Raw genomic sequence first — 20,740 nt, forward strand, 5'->3', positions numbered from 1 at the left:
TCAGGGCCTGTAGAGGACTTAGTTGTCCTTCTTAATTCTACTCTTAATGTGATTCCTTTTTTTTCTACAAAAGGTGCAGATAAGAATACTGTTAAAGTACTTAACTGATAAGCAGTACCACTCAGAGTAGTAGTACTGTTAATATCCAGTCACCACTCCTTTGTAATCTCTGAACATAGATGAAACTTCCAGGTTTTCTCAGTTTCATTCCAGTCTCAAATGAGTTGGAACAAGATAATTGTCAACGTATTTTTAAGAGGGTTGTGTCTCATGTTTCCCCATTTACAGGCTCTTATTTCATATTCTAAAAGCTTCTTTCCCCCTTTTCTCCATGTGTGTATATGTGTGTCTGCCTAGAGTCATAGCTGGCTCATACCATTAACAATGCAACTGTAATATTGCAGCAGCGATTTGCTACCGTTTCGTCCCTGTAAATTGAGAGGTGAACACACAAAAGAACAATTGGACCAGGGCCTGGTTTCATAAAGCAGTCTATTCTTTTTAGTGGACTAAACTCACTTAGTCGACTCATCTTTTGACCTTAATCGTTACACAACATGCTTAGTCAGCTAAATTTTTGCGTTACCTGGCTAAAGTTTTTAGCCTGGTACAGAGGAGGCTAATCTTATTTTAGTCGAGAAAACCTCAGTGTCTTACCTCAAAAAAGGCAGCTGCCATGTACGAAAGGAAGGAGAAACTTGCAGTGGGATCAGGTGTTCAGGGACCGCAATAATCCAGTGGAGATGTTTACTTATGCCAAGGTCAGGAGCAATAATCCTCGTCTGTGGCAGACTCGGCCATGTTTGTCGCAGAGAGACCAACTTGGAAGTGAACAAAACTGTCGAGCATTGGAGGCGTTTCTTGGCAACAGTACTTGTGAGGCCACTGTGACTGTGAAAATCGCTGACTAATGCAAAACAGCAAAATTACAAGTTTAGCTGTGGATATGAAACGTAAATTAGGTGGATAATGTTAGGTGACTAACCTCATTCAGCTTAGTAGACTAAAAGATTAGACTGCAGATGGAATCAGTTAATGAGTGAAATGACCTGCTGGAGTGGGTGGTTGCAAAGAAAACCTGCACCCTCTTGGCCCTTTCTGGAATAAGTTTCAGACCTCTGGATTAGACAAACAATCACAGTGACACATGACCACAAAAACAGTGTCTCCAACAACAACAAGGACATGAACTAAAATGGTGACGGGGTGTTCAGGTGGAGTATAAATAAGTTAAGGTGTATATTGAGTGAAAATGAGTTACATGAATGTCAGAAAACTAAAAGTTTATGTGCAGACTCTGGTAGACGTAATGAGACGTGTGATAATGTGAATTGTGACTGATTGTCAAGAGTTCTGTCCATGCCACATGGCTCCAGGCACGACCTCATGGCCACATAGGTGGCCCAAAGACCTGGCAACACTACAGACCACCACAGGGGATCTTTGGTTCAGTTCTCTGTCAAACAGGACAATCACTAAAGGGCCTTCCGCGAGGTCCGTAATCCCCATGTTGCTCTCGGTGTGCGGTTGAGCACCTTGCATGGCAGCATCCTGACATTGGTGTGTGTGTATGTGTGTGTGTATCACACTCTCACGAGCGCCACTAGCTTAGTTTATGACAAGCTAAAAGTGGACGCTCTTGTTTTGGCCGAATAACTTCCCACAGTTTCTGGGTATTCTGTGTTAGTACACGCCTGCCGCTGATATACTTGATGAATTCCTGCGCAAAAAGTAGCTCCCAGATAATTGTAAATGATATATTCCTGTGAGATATTGAGTACCGTATTTTCCGGACTGTAAGTCGCACTTTTTTACATGTTTTGGCCGGGGGTGCGACCTATACTCCGGTGCGACTTATAAATGAAAAATATACCGGTAGGATCTCAATTAATTTACTGTAACAAAACAATTTTACGTGAGAGTCGATCTATGTTTTAAAATGGCCACCGGAAAAGGAAATGCAATGCATCATGGGCACTGTAGTATGACGGCCATCCTATAGTTCACGCTGGTCGCGATAACCAATCAGAGAACAGAACTTTGGATGCGTATTCCTCACCTCACCCACAGCGTGTGAAGCTGAAGAACACGGTGCTTGCTGTTATTCTGGCATGGCGAACAGAACAGCTTCAACCCTTGGATATCAATGTGAGCATAGTGTTTAAGTTGACGCTGAGAGCTGCGTGGGAGCATTGGGTGAGCGACGGTGGAGGATTAGCGTGTGCACTTGGAAGGAGCTGGCGTCGATGATTGTGAAAAGCGTTTGAAGCAGACGAACATGGTGTTTATTCCGGGACGGCTAACAAGACAGCTTCAACCCTTGGATATCAGTGTGAGCAGAGTTGACGCTGAGAGCTGCATGGGAGCACTGAGCGACGGCGGAGGATTAGCGTCTGCACTTGGAAGGAGCTGGATCGACACCGCTGGGAGGTCATGAGCTGCGCAGGTAGGTGCTGCATGGTTCGGCTCGCAGTGTGGTCCGCAAAATACAAACATATCCGTAGGTAAAATGCAGCTCACGAGAGGGCACTCGAGGCTTGTGTGACTGTTCCTGCGACTTCTGACTACCATAGAAAAATAAAAATTTTAACGTTACTGATAACATAACAAGACAACGGAGAAGGCCCGAAAAAATGCCACCAAAAAGAAAATCATACTCTGCAGATTACAAGTTGCGACTGGTGAAATATGCATCCGAAAACGGTAGCCGTCACAATATTATCATCTGAACTTTTCATGTTAACATACCTGTATGTCCATGGGACTTATAGTCCAGTGGACCTTATTTATGGTTTATTTTTCTTTATAATGGATAAAGTGGCTGGTGCGACTTATACTCCGGTGCGACTTATTTATGGTTTGTTTTTCTTTATAATGGATAAAGTGGCTGGTGTGACTTATACTCCGGAAAATACGGTATATCGCATCTAAATCAATTCTAAAGCTTACCAGTAATAAAATTATAAAGATAACTGAAGTTTTAAGAGTGGCTGTAAAAAAATATTTAAGAAACTTATATGAGCAACTTCACCTGTTATTGCTCAAGCACATTGTAAATATTGACACGATGGAATTTGATGCAGGTGATGCATGTCTATCTCGGCTTTCAGTGCTTACCAGTCGAGTGAGTATAAAAGAACTTGTGGAGAGCTGGACATGTCCCAACTTGTCCTCTAACACTCCGAAACGGAGGTGTTCCTTTGTCTCGCTTCATCAGCGAATCGGTCGTGACGCGCGAAGCCTCCGCGCGGCTTTCCATGACAAAATCTCTTGTTAAAAGTGAAATCTGCCGGAAAATGGCTGATGTCCAGGTCTTGTGATAACCAGAGAAAGAGCACACGACGGTCTCGTATCCACAGAGCCATCAGCTTAGAAATGATCCAGTGGTTTGTGCCGCATCATCGCAGCTCGCAGCACGGCGCACCGACCGTCCTTTAAAGGGGTCCTTAAACCTGTAGTTAAAGTCCTTATTCTCTGTGAAGCCCGTAAAATTTTCACTGAAAGCCAGATAAATTTTTCGAATGGTTTCCAGGTGCCAGTCTCTAACAGCTTCTGAAAAAATTCTGATAGAAAAAAAGTCCTTTTCATTCCGCCATTTCCAGACAATGAAAATCCGACGAGGGGGCGGGACCACTCCTTCCACAAGGCGTGCTCACAGGCGAATGACGTCACCGACAGGCGTGGAAAAACTCACGCATGCGTACGAGGGTTCAAGCATGTCTGATGTAAAAACATATGAATGAAATCCATATAGTTTTTGAAAAAAATAAAAAGGACCGTTACTTTATTGACAGCCCTCGTGTGTGTATATATATATATATATATATGTGTGTGTGTGTGAGAATGTGAGGCATCATTGTAAAGCCATTTGAGCTTCTGCTTCAGTTGGGGGGAAAAGTGCTGTCAAACTGTGTTCTAATTGTCCTTACTATTGAGGACATCTCTTACTGAAGTTTATCTCAAGCTGGACAGATTTGTTGCTTCAGGGCTTTTTCTGTTAGTTGCCACGTTGGTCGAACACAGTATTATATTCCTCTTTTTCCCTCTCACAATAGGCAAACAGAACGCAGTCCCTGAAATATGGCTGTATTGTTGAAAATGAAGAAACAAATGAGGTAATGACCCCGTCCTGTCTCGTTTTAATCACTGGTTAGTTTACAGTTTTCATATGGACACAAATTCTTGTTTTCCTCAGGTCTTACATTATGTGGAGAAGCCGAGCACATTTGTCAGCGACATTATCAACTGTGGTATTTACCTCTTTAACTCGGACATCTTCCAGCATATCGGAGCCGTCTTCCAGAAGAATCAGCAGGACATGATGATGTGAGTAGGAGGACTGGATGTGACTAAATGCACGTCAGTATCATTATTATCATCATAATTCCTCTTTTGGTTCTCTTCATTTGTCTTTTTTCCCCTTTTCTTGTCCTCCCTGTCATGAGTTATGTTTCCTTATATAAATGTCAGGTGTCCCTTTGATGGGTAAGTTGGTACATTTGGACTGCACGGTGTGGTTATAGAGTATTTGGTGTGTAGAAGGCTGAGTCAATGTGAGGCATAGATGACTAGATCCTTTTCTACCCACCCCACGTAACCACCACCACTGGCATCATCTCCCTCCCCACTGCTTTGGTGACAGCATGCGCACATATGCCACCAAATTATGCACTTCTTTTTGGATTCCATAAACAGGAGTCTTGTAATTCTCCGTCCTCTAAATTTGCACGGTTGTTTGTTTGACAGACTCGTAAACATGTTGGGGTAGTTGGGGTCGCAGTTTAAAAGCAAACTTTAATGAAGAAAAAAGTTGCCCATGGGCGGTTTGTTGTTGTCCTCGGAATGCTGTCTTCCACTTATTCACCTAAACGAGGCAACAGAGCATTTGCTGACTTTCACATGTCTATTATTATGTTCCTCTATGTTGTCCCTGTTGTTTTTTTGAGGCTGGATCACAAACACTAATTGGATCGCTCAGAGGGGGTCAGACTTTGTTGCACAGTTGCCAGAGAAAATTATGTAATGTTCCTGTGCCTCGCTAGTCCTTGTTGATTTTATAAGTAACTTGACTTCCCGCTGCTTTACCTCTGAGCTTCAGCAATATCCACGCGCCTGCTCACATGTTAAATGTGTACATTGAAGGATTGCAACCGTGGAGCACGTAGTAATAATGATCATACTAAAGTAACACATGAATTTATTCATCTCTGAAGCTTTAATCCCTGTTTATTTTCATTGTGGTATATTGTGCATGATCCACCTGAAAAGATCAGTAGCACTTTAAAGAAGCTTCACTGAATCAGCACAATGTAGAAAACATCCAAGACACTTGATGTAAATGAAAAGGGATATGCTGCAAAGTCTCATGGGGGACACGTTGCCTCCTTTTTGGCAGAACATTGATGATTAGTGTAATACCTTTTAAAATATTCTTTTCATCAATATTTAACGCTGTTTCATCTCAGGGGCACATGTTTGGATATACAGTAGCTGAGATCCTGATTAAAGTGGAGCACGTAGGCTCTTCTCCTTCCATTTTCAAAAACGGTTGAGTTGTCAGCATTGGTTTTAACGCAGCACTGACAGCAGTTAGCTCAGTTTATCAGAAGTGGAATTTTAAGCCTGAGAGCTGGACTCATAGGGTAATGGATCCCGGTTTCACTTTGGCTTTAAGAGAGGCTTTTGACAGTAAATGTCCCATAATTTTGTTGATTTTTCACTCACAACTGGACAATGGAAATCTTAAAACGCTTAAAGGCCGACAATGCAGCCATTTGTACTGGCCCTCATATATTAAACAATTCCTTCACCTTCGCCAGTGTTAGAATACCATTTAAAAGTTTGGAACCAACTGACTTTTGCCTTGTATTTGTCTTTGTTACATTTTAAATTAATATGTTTTGACAATTACAAAATATTTAAGACGTTTGAAGTCACCACCTTATGGCTGATGTTTTTGTTAATTTGTAAAGAGATTAATATATTTTGTCTCAGTCATTTGTTATCAGGGTTCTAGCTAGGATAAAATTCTAGCGTAGTAGTAATGTCGAGGGAGCGAAGCGATCGGGGGGCGGGGGGGGCGGAAGGGGGAAGCTTTTGAAAATTCAAGCTTAAAAATTGGCCATTCTAGGGGGAAAAGCCAGGTATGACAGCCCAAGTCCCTTCATCATGTCCAGAAGGCTGGGGAAGTTTGTTGAGTGGGCAATCTCATTCTGGGTTAGCCAGTACATGGCCCTCAGTGAGGCAGTCGGAGTCCGTGGACATTTTTAAGTCAAGACTTAAAACCTATTTTTATTCTCTTTCTTATGAGTAGTTTTTATTTTGTTATGTTTTATTCTTTTACTTCTGTTTTTAATGAGGTATTTGATTTTTTTTTTTATTATTTATTTATTTTAATTTTTTTATGTTGAACTGTTCTGTGTGAGGCACCTTGAGATGGCTTTTGTTGTAATTTGGCGCTTTATAAGCTGATTAAATTGAAATTGAACAGCATTTTATTGAGTCTTAAAGTAAATAAATATGAAATTACTTACTGGATCCTTAAACTCTGGACATAATAAACTCTACATGGTGGATCCTTGATCTCTGGACATAAACAGAAATAAAATGTTAGTTTTTGTCAAAAGCATTTCCTTTCAGACATTATTATTGGCATGAATGTATTTCCATATCTGAGCTGAGCTCTTGCAGCTGTGCTGTAGGACGTCTCATTTTGGGAGGAAAAAAGGTTTTAGTCAATTGTAGTTTATTGTCTGTATTGCACCGTTTGTAAAGAGGTGTCATTTTATTTAAAGCGGCGATTCGTTTTGAAGTTATTAATTCCGAGCGGACTCTGTCTCAGCAAAGAGCTGCGCAGCGTTTGGAGCTATGTAAACGGAACGGAGGACGATTCTCGTTTGTTGATTGCAACAAGACAGTTAGTGACTTTAATCCACACAAAAGTGACTCATGATATTTTAATGGCTTTCAGAGGGGTTAAGAAGCGGACTTACCACTTCTGAAGAGCAGCGAATCAAAGAGCCACGAGCCATTGAATCGAAGCATTGCTTCGATTCAAGCTTTAAACTGGAGTCGCGCTGCAGAAACGGTTGATTACAGACGCTGTATTGAAAATAAGCGTAACGGTCCAAAATTATAGCGTACTGGGCCATAACGCAAGTTTGCGCTAGCTAGAACCCTGTGTTATAGTCATGACAGGTAGTCAAATAGTGATGGATAAGAGTCCAATTGCTGCCATCAGACAACTGAGTGTGTTTTAGAAAAAAAAATGGTTGAGAGTCTGGGGTCCACACAAGCCTTCAACTGCTTGAAGTTTTTGGCTGTCCCAACAATTTATTTGCATTTTCTGTCACACTGAGCTTTAATTAAAGAAAATGAGCCCCAGGAAAGAAGAATTGGCATGTTTTCCATTATAGTGATGTCTGTTCTTTACTAGCGCGTTGCCCGTGGGGATCCACAGGCTCTAAATCGGGTCGTGTTTATAAAATAGTTAGCTGACATTTTTCAAGGGTGGTAATAAATTGTGCAAAGTTTCTGTTATGATTTGAAATGGCATGTGAGTCTAGAATGTTTTTAGAACCTTAGACTTTAGACCGCAGCAGTTTTTTGAAGAACTCAACCCTTTTATTTCCTGTTAATTACATAATTTCTCAATGTTAATTTACTGTCTTAATGTATTTTCAAATTGTTTAGGTTCTTGTTATCATATACACATTATTTTTATTATAATATTATTATTACTTCAATTCTGTCATTTTTAAATGGACCACAATGGAATTAAGTGTTTTCACTTTCTTGTATCATGCAAGTATTTTAATGTATTTACAGTTATATTATGTACTTGCATTGAACTTACTAAATAAAATCACGCATGCACACACACTCATACATTTAATATATAGATTTACTGCCCCCTGCTGGATTGGCGTGTGAGTCTAGAATGTAAATATCAATGTCCATTGTTCAGTGTTGTTGGCTAATATATGTAACTTCTGTAAAAATATTAATCCTATCAACTTTAGGGTTTGGTGCCGTTCATCATTGACCCAAAATACATAAACATACCAAACGGTAAATGCCAGCTCTCCACAGTTTGTGCATGATCAAAATTGCACGCACAGCTTTTTGTCTCTTCTGCAATATCCTGTAAGCAGGTGCTTTTAATTTGACAGAGGCGGTGGCAGAAGACATTAAAAGCACTACACATTTCACTCATGGTACCAACATGACATTTAAGCTACTCATGGTAACAGCAACGTAACACTTAAGTAAACTGACTAAATCAATTGAACGACAAAAACACAATTTATCAATGACACTAACAACACTGTTAAACTAACATAAACCACAATAACAACATTTGAAACCTCAAAACCCTGAAGTCCCATGGCGCATTGCAGCACAATGTCCATTGTTTACTGGTTAGCTAAAATCGATAATTTCTCAAAAAATATTTGTCCTATCAACTTTTCATTTTGTAGCTTTCATCCTTGACCCAAAATACATAAGTATAACGGCAAATGTCAGCTCTCCCCAGTTTAGCTGTGATCGAAGCCATACGCTTTTATAATATAGATGTAATCCTCACATCAGCTTGGTTATTTGTAAAAATGATGATAACCACGGAAATTAAAATATATTTTACCAGTCAAAAAGTTGGCCACACCAATTAAATAGAGAAAGTGTGTCCACACATTTGACTGGTACTGGATGTCACCTAGATAAATGACATATCACAGAATACCCCAGACTAGACACCTCATATTGTTTTAACTACACTACACCCCCACCCCCCACCCCCAATACCTTACTGGCAGCTCATAAGAGTGTACATGCGCACCTTTTTTTTTTCCCCACCATTAAAATAAACTTTGGTCATCCTGGTGAATTAGGTTACTCTGAGTTGGGGGCTTTTCCAACTTTTTTTGTCAAGAAGCATTAAAATCCACCCATCCATTTTCTAAACCTGCTTGTTCCAATTAATGTCACAGGTGGGTTGGAGCGTATCCCCTGTGGTTATTGAACGAGAGATGGGGTACACCCTGGACAAGATGCCAGTCTATCTTAGGGCCACATATACAGACAAACTCCTTCACATGCACATCTACGGTCAATTTAGAGTCACCAATTCACCTAACCTGAGTGTCTTTGGACACTAAAGGAAGCCGGAGCACCCGGAAGCTAACCCGGACATTCTCACTGTGAGATAACAGTGCTAACCACTAATCCACTGTGCTGTCCACCATCAAAATTTGCAGCATAAATATCAGATACAGATGTCTGACATGCTCTCTTCAAAGCCCATAAGAAACACAGTTCAATATGGACAATAATCCAGACTCCAAATACATTCAATTTCCTGTTTTTAATTTTGCCTGATTACAGAGAAAAAAGATTGCACACTCATAGACTTACAGGTTCCAAATGTGTGCATTTAAGCAAGAATGAAAACGCTTTCAAGTGTTGAAGAGTTCAGGAGAGAGAGGATATTGACATCAAGCTCATATGTGGTGTTCAGTTCTGTTATTAATTCATAGCTCCAACTTTGTCCAGAAGATGAATAAAATGATGGTCTTGGCCCTGATTTTAAGCTTGGCGTCTTACATTGAAGCTCTCTTTCCTTGCAGAGAAGAGCCATCCAATGGGTGGCAGCGGGCAGAGGCTATCCGGCTGGAGAAGGACATCTTCACTGCCGTGGCAGGACAGGGCAAACTGTACGTGTATAAAACCTCCAGCTTCTGGAGCCAGATCAAATCTGCAGGGTGAGAATGTCATCACCACAATCACCAGAATGGACATGATTTTTGCATGATGTACAACTCTGTAATTCTACCGACTGCATATAGTCACATTCGGGCCGCCGTAGTTAGCGACACACAGTAATCACAGAGAATATCGTCCTGCTGTCTGATGCTGCTTGCTGCTTCACAGGGGCTTCGTAACCATTCATATTTCAAAGTTCCACATGACATCATTAAATAGTCGTTTGCCATCGTCACATTTGCTTCTTTTAATTTTTTTTCATTTGTCCAGCTACAGTCAGGAAGCCAATAAAACAGACATTTGTGCTCATTTGTGCCCACGTCAATTAGTCTTAAATAGTGGTTCCTGGGATAGGTAGTAGTATTGTGCGTTAATGACATGGTGGCATTGCTATTTTAGTGTTATTTATTCACTGTCAGTATTTTCCTTAACCATATGTGCAATAGGGGTATGTATTTTAGGGATATGTGCAATATGCATGAATTATTTATGTGAGTCTGCTGTGTAATAGGGGTATGTGCAGTTTGGATATGTGTATTAGGGATGTGCAATATGTATGATTGGTGTGTGTATTAAGTTATGTAATATGCATGAGTCATGTAATTATGTCATAGCAGTTTTACTTGTGCAGCTCTTGGAGTCCAAGACAAATTTCCCGGAAGGGACAATAGAGTGTATCGTAGACGTGCTAACAGCTAGCATTGATAACTGCTTTAAAGTCCCATGTAGACCACCACAGCAGTCCTGTTGAGATTCCTCACATGACATCTCTTCCTTTCCAAGCCTGCATGTTCACACTCTTAAAGCGCTGGATAAACTTGCATGGTTTTCTTGTAGACACATGCAAAGATAATAAAATAAAATAAAATGTGAACTTCAAGCATTGTAAACAGTGGAACTGGAAATTCGCCTGATTGGAAGTTAAAAAAAAAATGTTGACAAAGCAGTGCACTTGGAGCAAGTGCTGGTGCTACACACGTCTGCATCCACCATGGTACAGCACTACATGTTGTTCTGGGTAGCAACCACCCAGGCAGGCGTCCAGTCCATTCCCACATCCCAAAAGTAGTCATCTGTTTGCTGCAGGTAGGTGATGCATGGGTGGCTCTTTGAACTTTTCTAGTCACTGGAGTCTTTGGCTCTGAGGCGCTTGGTCATGCATGAAGTAAGGTACATGGAGCTACATGTAGTGTGCCTCATCTGAGCCTCCCTATATAACAGTTTGACACAAAGTCATTCCAGTGGTATCCAAGGATCCAGTGACTGATGCATCTCGTAACTAAGACTGGACGCACCAGTACCTGAAGACTTGGACCTTTTTTCTCTTGATTATATCAGTCTCACAAAACACCTTTTACCAGGGGCTTCTTGGCTCCATAAGTAGCTCTCCTAGGTACTGTAAAGTACTTTTACCAGAGATGTAGCCAAAATAGTGCAGCAGATAACTGAAACAGTCCTGCAAATGGTGATAGAAGCAACAATTTCGGGACAAATACTCCTTAGATATTAGTCCTTTGAACAAACCGGACAGCCAGGTAGGGGTCAATTGAAGAATTACATAGGGGTCAAAATTAAAAGATGCTCCAGTCATAGTGAAAACTACACCACATTATTTGTCTGAGCATAAAGATTCCAAAAAGGTATAATTTGGGCTGTCTATGACTGAATGTTATGGCGTTATGGGGTAAAAACAGCAAAAATGGTGACAAAGGTCAATTACAGTTTGTACAGGGTTTGAAAATTAAAGTTGCTCAATTCTGGTAAAATGTGGTGCAAATTACAGAAATACATCATCTCCACATGCCTGAATGAGTTCAATTTCAACAGTGCAGATCAGAGGAACCTTCCCTGCCCTCTGCTGTTTCACTGCCTTTGTGATCTGATAGACATTAGGTGGTTCACCACTGACTGGAGGATCAGCCACCACAACCCTTGCATTGGGGACGTTTAACATCCTGGGAGGAGAATCAGCCGTGTGAAGCTACTCCACGTAGATTGCCCAATAGGACAGTACTTCAGAGAAAATCGCCTCCTTGTCTGCCTTCAGGACTGTCAAAGCCTACGTCCTCAGGTCCCTGCAAGCGCTCACAATCAGAGCAGTACGAGCTCTCTGGATGATATTTAGAGTAGCCTCAGATATGGAAAAACCTCCTCCAGTGGACATTGGTGATTCCAGTACAGTCCCAGGAAACTTTCAGGGTCTGGTTGTGGTAGAACTCCCACATTCCATTTGAGTCACCAGTTGTTTCCATGTCTGCAAATCCTTCAGTCTGATTGCATGCAAACTTTGGCAAAACAGTCTGATCTTGAAGACAAGCTATTGTAATCATGGAGAATGAGGAGAACATACTTGGCTTGCCTTCATCTGAATAACGAGCGATGTCTGTGGGCAGAGCATGCTACAAACAGTAAAAAATACCCATACCTCCGGAAGTAACTACACTACTGAGAGAACAATGTTCACAGTCTTGAAGGGATGAGCTCTGCCTGTAACACTAGAAAAACAGCTGGTATCACTACAATGCTTATCATTTGAGGTGCCCTTGAGTGTCTGAGCCTCTGGGTAACGTACAGTAACGTGATTATTCTGACACAGATGGACATGTTCTAGAAAGGGCAAGACACAAAACACGCTGCTGAAGAAGTGAAAACTTAATCACCAGGGAAACTGACATTATCAGTGCGTTGAGTTTGCCTTTTGATTCATTCTGTGTGTATACATATGTCCAATTCATTTCATCTAAGAGTTCTTACACTCCAACAAAACATTATCTTTACCCCTTTGTGGCGCTCTAAGTGATATGACACAGTTGAAGTCCAAATCCATCCATTTTCTAATCCTTCTTACTCCATTTGAAGGTCACAAGAGAAGGGGGGCACTCAAGTCCATGGCTGCGGTCATTGGGTGAGAGGGGGAGTCCACCCTGGAGAGGCCGCCCGTCTGTTATGGGGCCAACATATATAAACAGACAAACTTCATCACACTCACAATTCACCAAACCTGCAGGGAACCCACCCAAACATGGGGAGAACATACAAACTCCACACAGAAAGGACCAGGATGTTCTTGTTGAGAGGCAACCATGCTAACCACAAAGCCGCTGCACTGCCCACAGTTAGTCACTCCCCACCCCCCCCACCCCCCCAAAAAAAAAGATTTGAGGGTCATAATCAATGATTAGTAAACATTACATTCCAACTTCTTTCTTATACAATATTAACTGAACCAGGTCAGTTAGGTTTTTGATATAAAAAAAAAAAACAAAATTCCAAAACATTTCAAAAAGAACGAATCTGCACACATAATGTGGCTTCCAACAAATATTTGGTAGTATTTCTATATATAAATATTTGTTCTTTTCTCCCCTGAACAGGTCTGCAATTTATGCCAGTCGGTTGTACCTCAACCAGTATCACAACAGTCATCCTGAAAGACTGGCCACAAATAAAGAGGGCGGTCCCAGAATCATTGGTAAAGCTCCCAAACCGTTGTCAACTTCTGTTTCTGTCTCATACTCATAACGCGTGAATTCACACTTGTTCTCGTCCCCGTAGGTAATGTCTACATTCATCCTACAGCCAGTATTGACCCCACTGCTTCAGTAAGTGTCCTCATCCTGTTGGAACTTTGACTAAAATAATAATTAGAACTGTGTTGAAAAATATGCAGCAGTGGATACGTGAGGTTTCTTTATTTTCTGTGTAGTTGGGTCCCAATGTCTCAGTTAGCATGGGAGTAACCATAGGTGCTGGAGTGAGAGTTCGAGAGTCCATCATCCTCCATGGTGCCACGCTACAGGTGAGTCCCTATCTATGCCAGCATGTGAAGCTGTGCAAAGGGAAAGAATTTTCGCAATGTGGCTGCACAGGAGTAACCAGAGCTCATTGCCACACAGTTTGATAGTTATTAATGAAAACAGCACAAAGCACAGCTCTGTCGGTAGTTTTTATTACTCCACTCTCCAAAATGCACATTACGATCGATTGATTTTATTATCATGTCACGCACAAGTAATGTGCCCGGCTCAAACAGGTTTATGAGACACAATTATTTAAATAAACAGACCAAAAACAGGAGTACCAACTACAACTAATACTAAACAAAAAGAATATCTTGATGGTTTTTTCCCCAAGTCTCATTCATTGATGGTATTATGTCATCATAACCACAATAGTATAGAAGAAAAATTAATTCTCAACTTCTTCTAATTCACACAATCTTTTATCTTTGGGAATTATTTTTTTTTAATCTACCAACTTTAAGGGCCAGGGGAAGGATTTCTCTTCTCAGCTGTGCAACTAAAGAACTCTGACTTATGTCTTTTAACGCACTGCTCAGGAATAGCGCTACATTTGGTTGTTTTCTTTTAGCTTAAAGACAGTTTCATGTGACAGTTCAGTCTGCATGCCGCTCCTGTTAATGTCCTCTGGTCCTGTTAAATTATTTCAGATGAAAGTAGCATGTGGACACCACATACTTTACGCTATTCTCTTTTGTTGACCGAGTCATCATGTCACTTCCGTACTGCCCACTCCCGCCTGCAGCGAAGTTCTGATCGCATGCTCCCACCACATTTGCGTTGGGTCCCGTGGGACCTGGTGGGACCCAATCCCAATGCAGCTCTCTACTCCTTGACAAGTTTCTAATTTTGGGTTTTAATAAAATATTATTGAACCATTTTACTTTCCAGATTTGATTAAACTTTGCTTTGATTGTCCTCATGCCACAAGATACGTTTTTCCTGTACATGTGTAGTGACCCAGCTTCCTCAAAAGTAGCAGCAGGAGTACTGATAGCCCATGGTGAATTGTGTGATTTATCTCAAAGAAAAACCTTCTTATTGATCCTGTTCTCTTCATTACTCAGAAAACAATTCCACAGTCTTATTTCACATTTTCGGCTTATTGAAAGAGGAATCCAGCACACATCACCCTGACCAGACAGCCAAACCAAGAGCAAACATATGAGCTTAAGTCATATACTTAAAGAACAGTGTTATCACTCACAACAGAATATATCAAGTTTGGAGTGTAGCTTAGATCAAAACTAATATTGATGAAAACAGCTATCTACATACTGTCTACCAGGGACATCAACATTTTACTGGCAACATTATTAGCACTTTTGACAGTGAGTCATTTATTTTCTTTTGCACCATATAGGTGCATCTGAAAAAAATTGAAAATCATGAAAAAATTCAAGATTTTTTGTCAGATATTTCAGAAAGTGAAATTATATATTCTTAACTCATTACATATAAACAACAACAACAAAAAAAATTCAAGCATTTGTTTAATTTGGATAATTGTGGGCGACAGCTCCAAAAAATAAAAACAAGGTACTGCTTTGCTGACCATGGTATTACTGTACTTCGTTGGTCCCATAGAAAATACTTCTTGGACTATGTATGGTTATTGTCAAGAGGAAGATGGACATCAAGACCCAAGAATACAGATGAGCTAAAAGCTGCCGTCAAAGCAACGTAAGCTTCCAGAACGCCTCAGTGGTGCCACAGACTGATCACCTCCCTGCCACACTGCACTGATGCAGGAATCCATTGAGAAGTAGCCCAAACAAAGTGCTGAGCGTGCAAATAAACAGGCTTTTCAGAACTTGGATATTTCTATATTATAAATGATTTTTTTGGATTGCTCTTGCAAAATACTCTTATTTTAAGATGCACATTTTTGAGTTGTGGGCCATAATTATCAAACATTAAAAAAATGCTTGAAACATTTTAGTTTATATGTATGTAATGATCCCAGAATAAAATACTTTCTAAAATACTTGACAAAAATAGAACTTTTACTAATTTATATATATATATATATATATATATATATATATATATATATATATATATAAAGATTTAAGATCTTGGTATCTGTGCATTTTCCTACAGTGTCTACAGTAACCGTTTGGAGGCTAACATAATGCAGTCATGTATCTCCAATGATGACTTTGTGCTTCTGAAACAAGTTTTGGCTCTGGGTAATTTATTGAATTTCAGTACTTCTGGTCTACAAGGACAGTTTGCTACAAGGACAATTTGGCATGAGAGCTTTACTTTGAAAGAAGTTTAATTTAAAGGTGTGAATATTCACATTTAGTCGTGTTACCTACTTATTCATACGTCATAATATAAGTCAATAAAACAATCACAATATGTGGCGATGTTTTACCCTCACAGGATCGCAGTTGTGTTCTGAACAGTGTCGTGGGATGGGATAGTACCATTGGCAAGTGGGCAAGGGTGGAAGGAACGCCAAGTGACCCAAACCCCAATGACCCATATTCAAAGATTGACAGCGAGAGTCTCTTCAGAGATGGGAAACTGACGCCCTCCATTACTATTCTCGGTAAGTGGGCAAATGCACTTCATGTTTAATTAAAATTATATATATATATATATATATATATATTATAATGTGTGGTAAGGAGTCCAACATAGAGAAATATTGGATGAAGAAAAGTTATATTGGACAAGGCGTAGTCCAATATAACTTTTCTTCATCCAATATTTCTCTATGTTGGACGACTTGCCATCCATCAATTATGTTCTCCGCCCCCCTTCCAAATTAAGCAAACAACAAAGAATCAAGTAAATTAGATCAATTTATTTTGTTGCGAACAGCATGTGATTGATTCAGAATACCTTCTTAGTGTTTTTGGCATCCTTGGAGTTCAATGTTTCCACCTCTGTGAACTCAGCAAACCTCGCTGGCAGATGATTTTCTGCAGTTGTTGACATGTTGCCATTTTTTCAAGCAGCGTCTGTCAGCTAGTTCCTTACCTTCGTATGCTGCGCTCTGATTGGCTAGCTGTTAGCAGTAAGCTCTAATGCTATTGGTCAGTGGGAACCGATCCAATATAACTTTTGGTCCTAGCCTTTTTGGATCCCTTTGGATCCAACATAACTTTCTGGTGCCAAGCATGCCAAAATACAGGTAAATGATGGACAGAAAGGCTAATCTGTGATTGGCTATTGCACACATATATGTGTGTGTGTGTGTGTGTGTGTGTGTGTGTATATATATATATATATATATATATATATATATATATATATATTATAATGTGTGGTAAGGAGTCCAACATAGAGAAATATTGGATGAAGAAAAGTTATATTGGACAAGGCGTAGTCCAATATAACTTTTCTTCATCCAATATTTCTCTATGTTGGACGACTTGCCATCCATCAATTATGTTCTCCGCCCCCCTTCCAAATTAAGCAAACAACAAAGAATCAAGTAAATTAGATCAATTTATTTTGTTGCGAACAGCATATGATTGATTCAGAATACCTTCTTAGTGTTTTTGGCATCCTTGGAGTTTAATGTTTCCACCTCTGTGAACTCAGCAAACCTCGCTGGCAGATGATTTTCTGCAGTTGTTGACATGTTTGTTGCCATTTTTTCAAGCAGCGTCTGTCAGCTAGTTCCTTACCTTCGTATGCTGCGCTCTGATTGGCTAGCTGTTAGCAGTAAGCTCTAATGCTATTCGTCAGTGGGAACCGATCCAATATAACTTTTGGTCCTAGCCTTTTTGGATCCCTTTGGATCCAACATAACTTTCTGGTGCCAAGCATGCCAAAATACAGGTAAATGATGGACAGAAAGGCTAATCTGTGATTGGCTATTGCACACATATATGTGTGTGTGTGTGTGTGTATATATATATATATATATATATATATATGTATATATATATATGTGTGTGTGTGTGTATAAGAAGCTAGTATTTTTGTAGTCACATAGTTTATTGTGCTGTTTTTTGTTGTTGTTTTTACAGTTTTTGGGCTGGAAACCATCAACTGTTTCTGGCAACGTAACGAAATAGCAGAACATGGACAGGTTTAGGAGAAAGTAATAAAAAAAAAATCACAATGTTAACAATAAATTCCAGTGGAGTTTTAAGATGTGTGTTGGGGAGCTTGTAAATATTCTCACGACCAAGTGTCTGTCCTGCAAAAAACATTTTTGGAACCAGTGGTGTAGAGAATGGGCTCCTGTGGTCACAGTCCCAACATTATTCAAATACTCAAATACCTGCAGTCACATTTGTCCACAAACTATAAAACACATCTCTGTCTCCTTGTCTGTGCACATCAGCTCTGGATGCTTACTTTTCTTTTCCAGTGTCTCTAAAAAACATCAGAAATACTGCCATTAAACTAATGATGATAATGAGCATGTAAACAGATTGTGTGACGCCGTAGTGACAGTCAGTTGGTCAGTGTTTCAAAACAACTTCAATAAAGCAAAAAAAAAAACTCTTTAGTTTTACATTTCACAGTAGAATTAATTCAGAATCGGTTGGTTGTGCAGTCACTGAAAGTAGATTCAAGTGTTGAGGCATCAGAATCCATTTTTAACCTTGTCTCGACCCCCGATTGAAACAAGTGAGAAACTGAATGGACTTGCTTTTTGCTCATTTGTGTTAAAGTGGTAACTGATTGTGTTCATCTTCTGTCTTTTTATGTCCCCTCAGGGTGTAACGTGACCATCCCTCCAGAGGTGATAATACTCAACTCCATCGTCCTCCCGTACAAAGACCTGAACTGCAGCTTCAAAAACCAAATTATTCTTTAGTTAATCTCCCTCCGGCTCGGCCCACTTCGTGTCACTGATGACTGATGTGGCTGGAGGCTCGCCTTCACTGCCTTTGAGTTACTGTATATAACACGTCAAAAAACAAGATATCGGACATTCACTTAGTGCTGGCAAAAGATGGATGTTTATATATTTGTCCTTCAGCCTTCGTGCATCATTGGAAGTTGACAACACTGACGTATGCGGAGACAAGCTAATCACGATGTTGATTCACCTTGGAAGTTGCTACACAGGAGGTTTATATGAGGTTTTTTATTATTATTATTATTATTAACTTTACCGAACTGTAAAATTACTACAGGCACCAGCTTAATACATTTGTTTGGCAGGAAAATTGTGTGTGTTTGGGTAGAAATGACCACGGTCTGTTTCTCAAGGGCATCTGACAGACCCGTGGGAACCGTTCTTTCAACAGACGTCTGTGGCTAATCTATAATTTGCTGTGTTTATGAAGCGAGGGGCTGTGGTTAAAATGTTTTACAGTGTTTCCGTGTTTAACTCGAAAATTGACTGTCATCAAATGAAATGGGTCAGTTTAAGATTTACATCGCAATCAAGTAGCATTGTCTTTTGGAACTGCTGACTTAGCGGGGGGCCGTGAGAGTCAGCCGTTGCAATCATGGGGATAACTTCCAATTTATAGTTCCACTACATTAACTTCAAATTATTAAGCCAACAAAGAACGCCGGATCACTTCAGCACGTCTTGTTCCTGTTGGGATTTGTAAATTTTAGATTTTTTTGTTGAGTTCTCTTCAGACGATCCGCCATTGAAAATGTTACGTTTGTGTATTAGACAATTAGCAGTGCTTTGGGGCCATGGGTGGGGGCGCTCAACAAACAAAAGAGTTTTAAGAATGTTTTCTGCTCCAGATGGATGTTTAGTAGCTAAATGTAGATCCTGATGGGTCTCAGAGTTTCTAAGCAAATGAAACACTGGGTCAGACTTACAAATCAGCAACTAGATAACAGAGTGCAACATAAAGTTTGTGGAGGGAAAGACAGCGAAGGTGACGTGTGACAGGTAGCATTCAGATCGCTTCCATCCAGACTGTACGAAGGGCGTTTTTAGTTTGACGAGCCACAAGGGCGACCGAGACGGCAGAGGACGAGGACCGCTCCTCCGCCTGCAACGTGATGCACGACAACACTTAACCGGCATTAGCCGAGTCACTGAACACCTCATCATCGCACTGGGTCTGTACGGAACAACACGTTCTGAAGGAGGCTTTTGTATTTTCTTTTTATTCATTTCATATTTTTGATTTGGGAGATCTGGTGTCCTTAATTTATATAAGTTTGTTCAACCACAACCTTATATTTGGATTAAACATTTTGCTTTAAGGAACAAATAAAACCAGTACACTGCTCCAGCCACGAGGTAAGAGGAGGAGAGGACGACACAAGCAGCATCTGACTTATTACAGAGAACAAATCAACAGTTTTGACGAATTGAATAACCTTATGATAAACACTTTGTATTATAGGAGAAGCTATTTATTGCACAGGGACTAGTTATTTTTGATAACTAGTGTGCCATTAGTTACACTAAATCCACTGAATGTATTATAATAGATTCAGTCGATTTAAGCCAATAATTGTTGATTTTTACAAGGTGAGGTTTGGCCTGGAACTGACCAATGAGTGTGTACTTAACAGGATTCACTTTTAATATTAACATGTTGTGCTGCTGAGATTGATGGATGGAAATGTGCTTCACAATAATAAAAAAAAAAAATTACAGTGATCAAACTTGTGTTTACTGTGAAACCACGTCAGTGTTTCCTTTTAGAGTGAGCTAACTTTAATGCTAACAGTGTACAAAATGTTATTCCATTATTAGGATATTGATGAGGTTTCACTTGTTTGAACGTGCGTACAACTAGCAGCAAAAAGTGCAACATGTCTAACGTATGTTTTATGATGTGCATTATCTCCATGGCAGTAGGTGGCACTAATCTATGTCGGTCATTCAGAAAAGCAAACTGTGGCGACATAAACTAAAACGGTTAAACAAAAAAAAACTAAGACACAACTTTGTGTACAACACATCTGTCAATGATCTGCGAAAAACCCACTAATGGCAGCAGTCAATGAGCAACGTACTGAAAGTACAAGAAACACTGGGCCAACATGGGTCTCTGACCCCCAACGAGGCCAGACGAGAGAGTGTCTCATGCTTCAGACAGATTAAGATTTATACTGGGACGGCAGGGAAGTGACCGAGAACACTGGTCACTTGGTCAGAGTTCCAGCATTCCTCTGTGGAGACAGGAGAACCTTCCAGAAGGACAATAATCTCTGCAGTAATCCACCAGTCAGGCCTGTATGGTAGAGTGGCCAGACGGAAGCCACTCCTCAGTAAA

General features: G+C 40.2%; 1 protein-coding gene and 1 long non-coding RNA gene across 3 annotated transcripts in view; one reads left to right on the plus strand and one right to left on the minus strand.

The window, feature by feature from the left end:
• The window catches only part of LOC117524696 (mannose-1-phosphate guanyltransferase alpha-A), a 32,654-nt gene extending 13,392 nt beyond the window's left edge, over positions 1-19,262 (plus strand). Inside the window, exons 5-13 of one of the 2 annotated variants that reach the window (XM_034186514.1) lie at positions 4,056-4,115; positions 4,196-4,326; positions 4,471-4,485; positions 9,627-9,761; positions 13,137-13,234; positions 13,318-13,364; positions 13,469-13,561; positions 15,954-16,122; positions 18,254-19,262. In XM_034186514.1, coding sequence (XP_034042405.1) covers positions 4,056-4,115; positions 4,196-4,326; positions 4,471-4,485; positions 9,627-9,761; positions 13,137-13,234; positions 13,318-13,364; positions 13,469-13,561; positions 15,954-16,122; positions 18,254-18,354 — 849 coding nt within the window. In that variant the 3' untranslated portion in view covers positions 18,355-19,262. The remainder of the gene's footprint in view (positions 1-4,055; positions 4,116-4,195; positions 4,327-4,470; positions 4,486-9,626; positions 9,762-13,136; positions 13,235-13,317; positions 13,365-13,468; positions 13,562-15,953; positions 16,123-18,253) is intronic. The other variant, XM_034186515.1, reaches the window with a different exon arrangement.
• On the minus strand, positions 558-19,465 carry LOC117524697. Its single transcript, XR_004564829.1, has 4 exons — positions 19,337-19,465; positions 18,738-18,740; positions 12,820-12,828; positions 558-569 (listed from the first exon to the last, which is right to left on the minus strand). It is a non-coding gene; the product is annotated as an uncharacterized LOC117524697 (long non-coding RNA).
• Positions 19,466-20,740: the final 1,275 nt, after the last annotated feature.

Source organism: Thalassophryne amazonica, chromosome 14 (assembly GCF_902500255.1).
Source record: "Thalassophryne amazonica chromosome 14, fThaAma1.1, whole genome shotgun sequence".
Taxonomy (NCBI): domain Eukaryota; kingdom Metazoa; phylum Chordata; class Actinopteri; order Batrachoidiformes; family Batrachoididae; genus Thalassophryne; species Thalassophryne amazonica.